Genomic DNA, 12149 nt, shown 5'->3' on the forward strand with positions numbered 1-12149 from the left:
AAGTTACATCAGGACAGAGCATGTCCGCTTTCCCCGTGGCTCTGTTTGTCCAACCATGAAGGGAGGATGCTAAAGACCCCATCACTTAGGTGGGGTCCATAGTTCTTTAACTAACTTTAGAGAACTTGGAACATGGTGGATGCAGATTGCTGTGTGCACCTGACCTTTTAGAGCAGTTGTGTAAATATCAGGATCGTTGGGAAGCTAAGGCTCATTTCCTGTTTTGAGTGCACAGTGCCTATGACTTTAAGAACAGCCAGAGCTTTTAGGAAATGTGCCCATGTCTCGATTTTGCCAGTTGATGATATACCCTTTTTGTATTATCAGAGAAAATAATTAAAACTAGGTTTCCTGCAACTTTGATTACTTAACATTTTTGATAAACATTTCTTGAGATGCTTTTAAATTTTACAGTTTTATGATGAGCCTTCTTAACCTTTTATTATGGTATGTTTCAGACTTGAGTGTAGAAAGAACAGTATGGTCAGCCCCTTGTACCCACTAAGCAGCACATAAACATGCTTTCCTTCTGGTTACCTGTTCCAGCCCCAAACTTCCATGCCATTGTCCTGTGGCATCTGTATCATCTCTTCTGAACAGGCTGCCAAACACAAGCCCCACAAGACATAGGCTCTCCACCAAGCCAAGCATAGTACTAGTTCTACATTCCTAAATGTACTATCGGAACTTCCTTGATGCCATCAAGCCTCCAGGCTGAGGAAGAAACTGCTTTAAAACTAGGTTTGTCTATAGAATGAGTCTAAGTGATAGGGTTTGCTACTAGAAAAGTGACGTGACCTGTGGTCACCACGGTGGAGGCAGAGGAGTATCCTGAGCGCAGTTATTGGCTCTGGGGAGATTTTAAGGGACTGTTAAGTACAGTAACATGTGTCTCTAAGAACTGTAATTGACTGCATTGGTACAGTCTTACATGAATATTCTGTGGTTTTAGAAATGGAAATGAAAGTTTTGCCTGGAGTTTTGCAACATCCCGTTTTTATTCTGGATATTGCTTTGTTCTTGATCTCAGCCAATGGCTGAGCAATTATAGGAACATTACTGTAAAAAAAAAAACCATAATCTTCACAATTAAGCCACTCTTAATTGTGTAACTACTAGCTTGTTGGTATAAGGGCTTCTTTTTTCCTTTTAAGAATAGAAACACTTTATCAGACATGAAATGTCCATGTTAGAATGCTAGGGTTTGGTGTTTTTTGTTCTACGCTGGAATCTCATCCTTATTAAAGAGAAAGACATCAACCATCAAATTAGGAAAACCATGAAATTAAAAAAAAAAGTTGGATTTATTCAACTGTTCCTGATCCTGGAAAGGCCTGTATCAAATTATTTCCAGGGGTCACAAGAAAGTGTCACAGCCACACAGCCCTTTCCTGAATTTTCCTGGTTAATGGCACGTGCTACACTTGGGACGTGTCCTTTGAATTCTGCACCAAGTGGAAGAGGAAGAAGTTACCTTGATGAATAGGACTTTGGGGCTTATTTGAGACTTTTAGTGGACCGTGTCCCTCCTTTCTGTGGATGAGCATGTGGGACCACCGTACCCTTCCCATATGAACTTGAACTTCGGTGGCAAACACTTTCTCTCCTTAGCCTGAGCAAACAGCTGCTTGTGAAGTTTCAAAGGCCAATTAATTATGTATGCTGTGACCTCTGTCTCGGTACTCTGGTGTCCGCGACATTCCGGAAGGATGTGGAATCAGTCGTTTGCACGTGGCTGGACGAAGAAGGGTGAAGGCAAGGTTGCTGGCTGCAGTCCAGGCACAGATTGCCATGCAGAAGTACAGTGTATGTTGGCACAAGCTTTGGGGCTTTGTACGTGTTGAGGACCGCAAGTTCTAGCAGTTGTAAATTTTGTGCTTTTAGTTGCACATCCATATTTTATTTTCCTGCCATAGTATCTCATATACATAATTACATATTTTTGGTTTATTTTCTGTCTGCATTCTCTGGATGCCTCTGTGGAGGACATGCTGTGTCAGCGCCTGTCTTTGGATTTGTCTGTTTTAGCCCTTAGACAAGGAACTGAGACTGACTGGATAGGAAAGTATGCAGTGGTACTGAAAGGCCTGATGGCAGGGTAGTGGTGAGTGTACCAACAGGTTCTTCAGAGCAAGGGCGGGGCAGGGACAGTCAAACACCCAAAGAGTTGCTTACAGAGAGGATTGGTTCCAACAGATGGCTATTTTATCACACCCAACTACATTACTAACTTTACCTCCCTTTGTTTGTGTTTTGTTTATACTTAGCTTGTTAATGTGTTTTAGTCTCATAGCTGCATATGAGCTATAAGCATAAGACATTTACACTCCACGTTATTTCTGGACATAGCCAAGTGACATCAAATTAATTAAATTAGTATGGCATTGAATGTTTCAGGACAGAGTTCAAATTCTGGGATGAGTATGACTTCGAATTGATTAAATATATTCTCCATGTCTTGGTTTCCTCATGTGTGGGAAGTGTTCTCATGTTAAAATGCTGTGAGGACTTGGTAGAGGTGAGTTATGTATAAGGCTAATACAGTCGCTTGCCCACAGTGAGTGAGTGTTTGTGGCGAATGCAGTGTAATTACTTTTTCGTAAGTGCCTGTAAGTATTCAAGCCTGAGAAACCTGGTGGCGGGTTAAAGGATTTTAGGTAAAAGTGTTTTGAGAGACTTAGGCTCACTTTTGGCCCAGGGTCTTGGGTTAGTCAGTTGGTATTGTAACCCTTCAGAGGCTCAGTTTCCTGACAGCTTCCTAGTGTGAAGGATAATTTATGTTAGTGAGGGTTCAGCAGAGCAACAGAACCAGTAGGGTAAATGTGTGTGTGTGTGTGTGTGTGTGTGTGTGTGTGTGATATGTATGCACATATGTATGTAGGAGGCTTATTATGAATTGCATATATAAGGCTGCTTACAGGAATGGGCTTCTGTGACTATGGGTTGAGAAGTCCCACAGTCCACCATGTGCAGCATAGGGAGTCCAGAAGCCAGTGATAATTCAGGTCAAGCCGTAGGTCTTGAAGACTCATAGGAACCAGTGATGGCTCTTTTCACTCTGTCGCAAGAAGATTCAGACCTAATGGTGAGGAGGCTGGTCCATTAGTTCCCAAAGCCAAGAAGCTGGGGCTCTGCCGTCCAGAACAGAGATGGCACAGAAAGAGGAGCTGGGCTACAAATCTCAAGGCCTGCTCCCCACTTCCTCCACTTGGGCTCCACCTTCCAAAGATGCCATAATTTCCTTAAAGAGTGCCATTCTCAGGGCCATCCAGACCATACCAGCCAGTAAGCCACTTGCAGGAGGAGGCCTTCCTGCTTCCTCTGCCACCTTGTAGGTGTGCGGCTCTAGGCAGGTTCTGTTTTATCTCTCACTGAAGCTGATTAGAAAGTGAGCGTGCTTTGGCGTGGTACTTAGGGTACTCAAAGCTTTGAAAAGCCCATGGAGGCTGTGCGTGCGAGAACACTGTTTCCCGTCAGAAGGAAGCATTATTGCCATGGCTCTTTGTACGTTAGCTGTTGAGTGTACATCTCAGCGTGAGGCAGCCTTTTTGGCTCGGCATGTTAAAAAATGAATATGAGGGGTTCTCACTTCCCCTTCCTTTTCAGTTTTGTGGGCAGAGAAAAGGCCGCATAAGTAAAATTTACATGAAAAAGTAAGGAGGTTGGTTATTTCTCCCTGGGCCCCAATAGTCACAAAAATACAGAGTAGACTATAGCCGTCATGAGTTAATAGGCTTACTGAGAGAAATTTTAAAGAGCTATCTGGTGAGAGAGCGAGAACCCTCCATATTTCTGATGGTAAGCCAAAATTGAAGCAAGCATCAATTAAACACTGGCCAGGTTGTTGGACTCTCCGGCCAGGTCCATCTCTGGGTTTCCACAAAATGGCTCCAGTCACATTCTTCGAAACCCATAATTCACACATTTCCCATCAGGTCCAGTCAGGGGACAACCCTACTGTATCTCCTGCCCACAAGCCTCCCACCCCCGTGTAATGGAGCGCACCCAGTGTAGTTGGGCCAAACAAACTTGCTCCTGGGGTGAAAACATGCGGCGTGTTACCTCCCAGAAGCAATAGCCCCCAGCATCTCAGTTAGTATCTGTTCTTGGGAAAGGGCCATAGAGGTGAACGGTGTTCTTGTTTCATGGCTCCCTTAGGCAAAGAACTTAAAACTTAAAAGGTAACTGTGGCTCTCACGACAGGCACCACTGTGAAAGAGCAGAAACATGTATCTATACAGAGGATTCCTGTGCATTTCCACATCCTTCCAAACACCCACAGCTGCTTGTTCAACGGTCATTCACGCCCTTCCCAGCTTGAGACTTTTTTCTGTCAGGCTCCATCCTTTGGTTTCCTCTGTCATGGCTCATGGTGTCACTCAAACGCAAAACTGTTCCCTACTGTCCGTGCGCAGCGCTATGACTTGAATCCCCTGCGTCACGTGAACAGCTAATAATTATTAACAGCATCGTGAAGAGTGGGTGCAGACCAGGAGGACAGCAGGGAACTCGCTGTATTTCAGGTGAGACGTAATGAGGTTCTGAAGAAAACCTGTGCAGTAGTGTCCAGGGCGAGCAAGGCCCAGGAGAGCTTTGTAAGAAGAGTCCACAGAACTCTGTGAGCACCGAGATGATGGGAAGAGTGTTACATGGCCTTGAGTTTGGTGTGTCCACGACGATAACTACTTTTTGGGAAACATGCTTTGTGATTGATAAAGCACTTCCTGTTACACACTGAGACTTGCTCAGGATAGACCCCAATTCCTCAGCCTTTTATGTGAGCATTGTCTAATTTGGCCTCAAATAGCCTTCTTTGGGTCATTTCCTTCACTTCTGATCCACCCTGGGTTCAGCCATTGTGTCTTTCTTTCAGTTCCCCAAATACTCTCAGAGCTCTTTTGTTTTTGCAGCCTGGAACCTTCTTTGCTTTCTGTACAGAGAAACTGTTATTTATCCTTTGAAAACCAAGCCTGCTTGCTACTTCCTCAAAACTCCAGGCTTCTCCGACACCCGTCTCCATGCTTTCTCATTCCTGGATGAGGAAACATGCTCTTTTTCCACCCACAGCATTCCTGTGAAGACTTATGGAGACCCTCTGCCCACTCCCCTAACCCTGAGACTTCAGCACACAGCCCTGGGACTGGCTGGATGAGGCAATGAAGAGAAACAACTCAAAATTATGTCTGTTGAGCGCAGGTGTCCGGAGAGGCCGGAAGAGGGTATTGGTCCTCTTGGAGCTGGAGTTTCAGGCTGTTGGGACCCACACTTGGACACTCAGAAGAGCAGCAAGCACTCTTAACTGCTGAGCCACTTTTCCAGCCCTTCAAACTTCCAGCTGTGAGACAGGATAGGAAAAAAACAAACAAACAAACAAAACAACAACAGGAATAATTAAGGGGTCCTGGAAAGAGAAAGAAGCCCCTCATTTTGGAGTCATTTCCTGCTGGCTGTGGGTCTGGAGAAATTTCAGCACAACAGATAAAGTCAGGGTAGCCTGCAGAGATAATTCTGCCCTAAGAGCCCTTCACGCAGGGATGTTCAAAACAACAGATGAACTTGGCTTACTTAGAGCCAGAATGTCTTTGACCTCGATCTTAACCCCATTAACACTTCTCTCTCGCCCCTAAATCCAGAGCATCTTATAAAACCATTTCATTGATGAGAGGAATTTCATTAAGAGAATCAAATAGCTCTTATGATTTTTTTAACTTAAGTTTAAAACTTTGTGGATTTTTTTATTGTGTTCTTTGTTTTTGTCTTTGTCTTTGTCTTCTTTCTTTCTATTTATTTATTTATTTATTAATTTTTTTATTTTTTTATTTTTATGTACTTAAAAAACTTTATTTTAGGGCTGGCTAGGTGTCTCAGTGGTTTAGTGTGCTTGCTGCTTTATTTATTTATTTTCATTTTTTAAATTTTTCTTTATTAATTACACTTTACTCACTTTGTATCCCCCCCCCCCCGTGGTTCCCTCCCTCCTCCCATCCCAATCCTTCCCTTCCTCCACCCTCTGCCTGCATGCCCCTCCCCAAGTCCACTGATAGGGGAGGACTTCTTTTCCTTCCTACACCTAAAGAAACTAATCAAGAGGGAGGACTCTTGCTAAAATGCTCAATTCCAATCCAGAAAGGCAAAGAGGCTGGACATCAGAAGAAGGAGAAAAGAGGGAACAAGTCAGGAGCCTGACACAGAGGACCTCTGAAAATCTCTGCCCTGCAGACTATCAATGTAGATACTGAGACGTATGGGCAACCTTTGGCCAGAGTGCAGGGAATCTTAGGAAAGAAGTGGGAAATAGTAAGATCTGGAGAGGACAGGAACTCCATAAGGAGAGCAACAGAACCAAAAAAATCTGAGCACAGGGGTCTTTCCTGAGACTGCTATTCCAACCAAGGACTATGCATGGAGATAACCTAAGACCCCTGCACAGATGTAGCCCATGGCAGTTCAGTATCCAAGTGGTTTTTTTTTTTTTTTTTTTTTTTTAAAGACAGGATTTTTCTGCTGTCTTTGAACTTGCTGTATAGATCAGGCTGGCCTCGAAATCAGAAATCAACTTTCTCTGCCTTCCCAGTGCTGGAATTAAGTCATGTGCTACCACTGGCACTTTAAACCTTTGTTTTATCTTTGAACCCTGTAAGGCATATCCTTTGAGCATTGTAACTAAACCACAAAGTCTGATGATGTGAGGCCAATCTGGCTGCGACATCTGTGCTTTTTGCCAGGGGTGATTTGCCTTATCTGGCTGGCTGGGTGTTTCCTTCCTCCTCAGGTTCTTCAAAAAACTGCATCTTTTGGGAAGAGGACTAAGTAGCAGAGGACCGTTCTTCAGCAAGGGTATGCAAGTGTCTGCACCCTGCTACAAATCCGACTGAAACCCTCCTGAGAAGACACTTGACTGAGTGTTCTCCCTCTCTTCCCCTCCCTAACTCTTCAGGCTTCAAGCTTAGTTGGAGTTGGTATCATCCCTTATCTCCACTTTGCAAACTTGTTACCTTTGCTTCACCCTGACTCATCCTGAAACTTTTTTTTTTTGGTGAGGAAATCAGGGAGCTGGCTTTACATAAATGAAGGTCCTCAGGCTCCCAGTGGCTGTGTTGATCTGTGTTTCTCCGCTGCCAGTGACAATGCTCCTGGAAGATCTTTGGATCCGAAAGTCCGTATACTAATTACACGTTAGGAGATTTTCATTGGACATGTGTACACATTTTGTCCAGTATCAAGGTCGTCTCACTTTCTTGCAGATAGTGACCCACCTCTGACCCTGGCCTGTAGTAGCCCTGGTTGAAGTGATTGGAGATAGGTGTTTTGGAAGCAGACCACACCTTCTTCCAACTGCAGGGATGGTGAGAATAATTTCCCAAGGGCAGTACAACACTGGGTAAATTCCACCCTGACCTGAATCTGTTGCCTCTGGGAGCAAGGGAAGATGGCTCACAGGATTTCTGCGCTACCGCCAAGGTGTCTATAACGAACACAGGTGACTTGCTAATAAAAGGATGGTGCTCTTGCAGTTTCTTCTGCCTGTTAATGAGTGCAGTCCAGAGGAGCAGGGTGGGAAACCCTGCCTGACCAGACATCGGGCAGCAGGTCATTTACAAGAGCCCTGGTCAGGTCACCCTTCCATCCTGCCTTATGCCATCCTCAGTCACTCGGGCCTGCTTTTGGTTTTTTATCTAGCAAACTATTCCAAGTCTGTTACTTTGAGCTGGACATTTTTTTTAAGTACTTCTGCAGTATTAGTTCATTGAACCCTCATGCCAAGTAGGAATGGGATTTTTCATTGCAGGGTTTGTTCATTCTGCTGGGGTGTTTCTCTTTGTCATCCCACTTCTGACACAGAAGCCACAGATTCTGAGCATCTTTTTGTCGTTGTTTTGAGATGGAGTTTCTCTGTGTAGCCTCGGATGTCCTTGAACTCTGTAGACCAAGTTGATCTTCAACTGTAGAGATCTGCCTGCCACTGCCTCCCAGGTACTGGGATTAAAAGTGTGCCCCACCACACTTGGCCTTTGAGCATCTGTCTGTCTGTCTATCTATCTATTATCTATCTATCTATCTATCTATCTATCTATCTATCTATCTATCCATCCATCCATCCATCCATTTATGTAGCACTTGTTGTATTATATAATGACTTCTGTGTCGGTTTCCCCCAGAGGTAGGCTGGAGTGTTCTGCTTAGTTTTATTATCTGTAAAATTGGTCTTACTTTGCAGTATAATTGTGCATATTAAAGACTCGTAGGATAATGAGTTTTTATTCCTTTTTAACATATTTATCTGTTTATCTATATCTGTCTATCTATCTATCTATCTATCTATCTATCTATCTATCTATCTATTTATTTATTTTGAGATAGGGTTTCACAGTATAACCCTGGCCATCCTGAAACTCATCTATAGATCAGGCTGGCCTCGAACTCAAAGAAATCCACCTGCCTCTGCCTTCAGAGCAATGAGATTAAAGATGTGCGTGACCACCAACCAGCTTTTGCCTTGTGATTTTTTTTTTTAACTTTTTAGTTTTTGTTCTTGACATCATCATTTACACAAGGCAGATGGAGATTGAAGGAAAATCAGGATGGCCAGTGGCAAAGACCACACAAGAACAGTGTTGATGCTCTTATGGTCAGAAAACGGAGGCAGTCTAGCATGTGGGTGGAGCATGGTCATCGCTGACATTTTTCTGAGGTTGCCTCTAGCCACCTGGGGTGGGGGAGGGGTTGAAGGTTGCAAGTGGTTAGGGGTGTGGGTGGGAAGGAAGTGTAGGTCAAGCACTCGGTTGTTTTCTCGGTAAAGAAGGAGAAGAACGAAGGCAGTAGGCCCACAGGCAGGTGTGCCTGATTTACATGTCTGGAGGCAGAAGCAAATACTTGGATGAGAGAGAACAACCCAGCAGTTTATTTCTCTTTGGAGCCCTGACTGTCCTGTCTAGCTGAGTAGACCAGGCTGACCTTGAACTTGAACCAGGCTTAGAGAACCTCCATGCTCAACGTCCCCACTGTCCAGTCTGGGACTTGACTCCTGCAAGGGGTGGGGACCTCTTACAGCTGGGCCATCCTAGGGGCCAGAGAGAGGGCTTTGGCGGCAGTAGAGGTGCTCACAGACTGTCTTCAGCTGTGTGTGAGCGGTGAGGAGAACAGGCCTCCTGGGATGCTGTACGCAGAGCCGAAATGCCTCTGGGCAAAGGCATCCACATCCTTTTCATCTTGTCTTAGAAACAGGAAGAGACAATGGTAGGGTCTTAGAATGCCACTGAGAGGCTGGGGGGGAGGCTGAGAGCCGGCACTTGGGGTGGCCGTGGGCCTTTCAGTACGGTAGTCAGAGCTTGTTCGCCGTGGGAAGGGCAAAGGAGGGGACTATCACCTGGCAGGGCTGATGGCCTCTGGACTGGCGAGCAGCAGTGAGGGCCCGGCCAAGTGTGGGAGGACAGGCAATCTGCAGCCCACTTTCTAGGGACCAGAGATAGAACTGAAGATGGATTAGAGTATCTGGAGGTACAGGGGAGGAAGGAGAGAAGGAGAAAAGGAGAAAGAGGAAGGAAGGGGAGGAGAGAAGGGATGAAAGATGAACAACTGACTGAGAATATATATAGTAGAGGGGTAACAGGGAAATGAGGTGAGGGGCATAATGAGGGACAAGGTCTCACTGTGTGGCTCTGCGCTGTCCTGGAACTTACTGTGTAGTCCAGGCCGGCCTCAAACTCACTAAAGATCTGCCTTGCTGGGATCAAAAGCATGCACCACTATGCTCGGACTGTGAGGTCTTATCTTTGAAGACATCATGCACATTCTTGGCACAGTGTTGAGAGGAGAGGGCAGAGCTATGGCCAGAGGAGAGACTGCAGACCCTTGGGTTGAACCACAGGCCAGCATAGGCTAGGCAAGCGCTCCACTCCTGTGCTCCGCTGGCTTTGTCCACATCACCCTTCCCCCTGCTTTTTTGCTTTTTGAAGGCAGGTCTCACTTCGTTGCCCAGGTTAGCCTTCAGCTTTCTATATAGCCCCAGCAGTCCTTGAACTTTTGATCCTCTTGCCTCAGCCACCTGAGTAGCCAGGATACAGGCCTGTGCCATTAGGTCTAGCACAGGACCTTTAAATTTTTTTTAAAAATAATTTAAATTTTTTTTTTAAAGTAATTTTTACTGGTTGATTCCAGGGATAGTCAATTATGTTCTTTTATTCTTTCTTTCTCCTCTCTTCCTTCTGTATTATATAAATGTGCCCCAAAGTAACCTTAGTCTTCGGAAGACCTTTTGTGGGCACTGCCATCAGTTGTGTTTTTTAGCAAATGTTTTCTATCTGTATACTGTGTTTGTTGTTAGTTTCTCCTGCGTACACATTCCTAGATCCTTGAACATGTTTCTTCGTATTCTTCTGGATTCAGCCCTGGAATGAATTTCCAGGTATGAAATTAATGTGCTCAGGGGACTAGGTGGGTCCTGGTAAGACTTCGGGCAGATTTGCAGTGAGCCGAGAGCCTGGGAGGATGATGGGAAAGTCGAGCTTCCTACGCTATTGTTCCGGTCAAGCTCTGTGTGTGTATGGGCAGTCCACCGCTCATCAATTATCCCCAACACTGTACCGCGCCCAAGGGGGGTACCTGCACACAGGGGGATGTGCAGTTGCTAGAGTGTGTGTCAGTGACTCGGTAACTGGCATCCTGTGTGTTTGGGCTTTAATTTTTTTTTTAATGATCGATATTGTCAAGAGATTGAACAAAGGTATTTTTAGAGTGAAAGGTAGCAATGGGAGAGAGTTTATGTCTTCATTTCTGAGGTTTTTATTTTTGAAGCAGAGACAGAACAAGTTCATCCTTAGAAATGAAAGGAGCTGAGGACTTTCATTATAGCCACCACTGTGTTAATATTTTTGAACAATTTTAACAGCTAAGGGAAATGTGATGTCTGTAGCTAGAAGGAGATTCAATTGTATCCATGCTCATGGGCGCGTGTGTGTGTGTGTGTGTGTATGTGAGTCTGAAGATAGCCTTGTTTCTCAATAACTGGGCCCCCTCCCAAGGCCTGGAAAGTTGTCCCTCAGGCTAGGCTGGCTGGCCATGGAACCCCAGAGATCTGCCTCTTTGGCCTTGCCTGTGCCTGGCTATTCTCACAGTTTCTGGGGCATGAGACTCAAGTCCTTACGCTTATAAGGCAACCCTTTTACCAAACGTCTACCTTTGTGTTACAGTGCTCTAAGTTGTGATCTTTTTGAGTCAGTAATTTTATTGTCAGATACAGTCATTAAATAGTTTCCTTATGTCCTGTGAGTGTGACAGACATCTCCTCCTTTTCTCCTTGCACAGAAAAAATACAGAAAGGGATTCATTGATGTTTCAAAAATCAAGTGTGTGGAAATAGTGAAGAATGATGATGGTGTCATTCCCTGTCAAAATAAATATCCATTCCAGGTGAGTTGGCTGCCTTGTAGAAGTGTTCTGCCAGGCTTTGCCCCATTCCCATTTGACATTTCCAATCCCGGGTTTGGTGGCTGTTTTTTTTGTTTGTTTGTTTTTGTCACCTTCATAGTCCTTGCTTCTCATCATTAACTGCTTAAGTCTTTGGGTGCCATTTTGTTTTCGTTTTGGCTGTTGTAGTCTACCATTGGTCCCCAGTCATTAAACCCCAGGACTTTCATGTGGGTCACTTTAACCATGGAGCACAGACAAGTGGGTGCTGGGACTCAACAAAGTGCACTGTTTTTTTTTTTTTTTCTGTGAACTTGAGAACCTGAGAAGTAGCGAGAATGAGTTATTTCAAACAGAAATGAGATGAAAGGGCTTCTCCTGATGAAAATGGTGATAGCAGTATTTGTTGCTAAAACTACATGACAGTCCTACCATGCAGATGGGTGAGCGTTCTACTGTTTTCAATGATGACCAAGGAAAGTGAGGCTCAAGGATGGTGAGTGGCTCCCGCAGAGCTACGCTGTTAGTGAAAATACAGGATGTGCAGTTGTTAGGAAGGAAAAAAAGCAAATTCGCTGAAAGGGTCTGGCAGGAAAGGACTGGTCAGATGAACTTTACTAGGAGAGGTAAGGGCTGGGGCACTTAACATAGGAAAACTGTGAGGAGAGCCTGCTTGGGCCTTAAAGTGGAAGGAGAAGGATGAGCACTGTAGCCATGCAGGGGGGCTCTGGATGGACAGGGAG

At 44.9% G+C, this 12149-nt stretch overlaps 1 protein-coding gene across 2 annotated transcripts in view; it reads left to right on the forward strand.

Moving 5' to 3' along the window:
• Tec (tec protein tyrosine kinase) overlaps positions 1-12149 on the forward strand; it is a 100856-nt gene that overhangs the window by 56699 nt on the left and 32008 nt on the right. For both annotated transcript variants that reach the window (XM_055629400.1, XM_055629401.1), the window contains one exon: positions 11305-11409. In XM_055629400.1, the coding sequence (XP_055485375.1) occupies positions 11305-11409 (105 nt within the window). The remainder of the gene's footprint in view (positions 1-11304; positions 11410-12149) is intronic.

This window comes from Psammomys obesus, unplaced genomic scaffold, assembly GCF_907164565.1.
Source record: "Psammomys obesus unplaced genomic scaffold, mPsaObe1.curated_primary_1811, whole genome shotgun sequence".
NCBI classification, from domain to species: domain Eukaryota; kingdom Metazoa; phylum Chordata; class Mammalia; order Rodentia; family Muridae; genus Psammomys; species Psammomys obesus.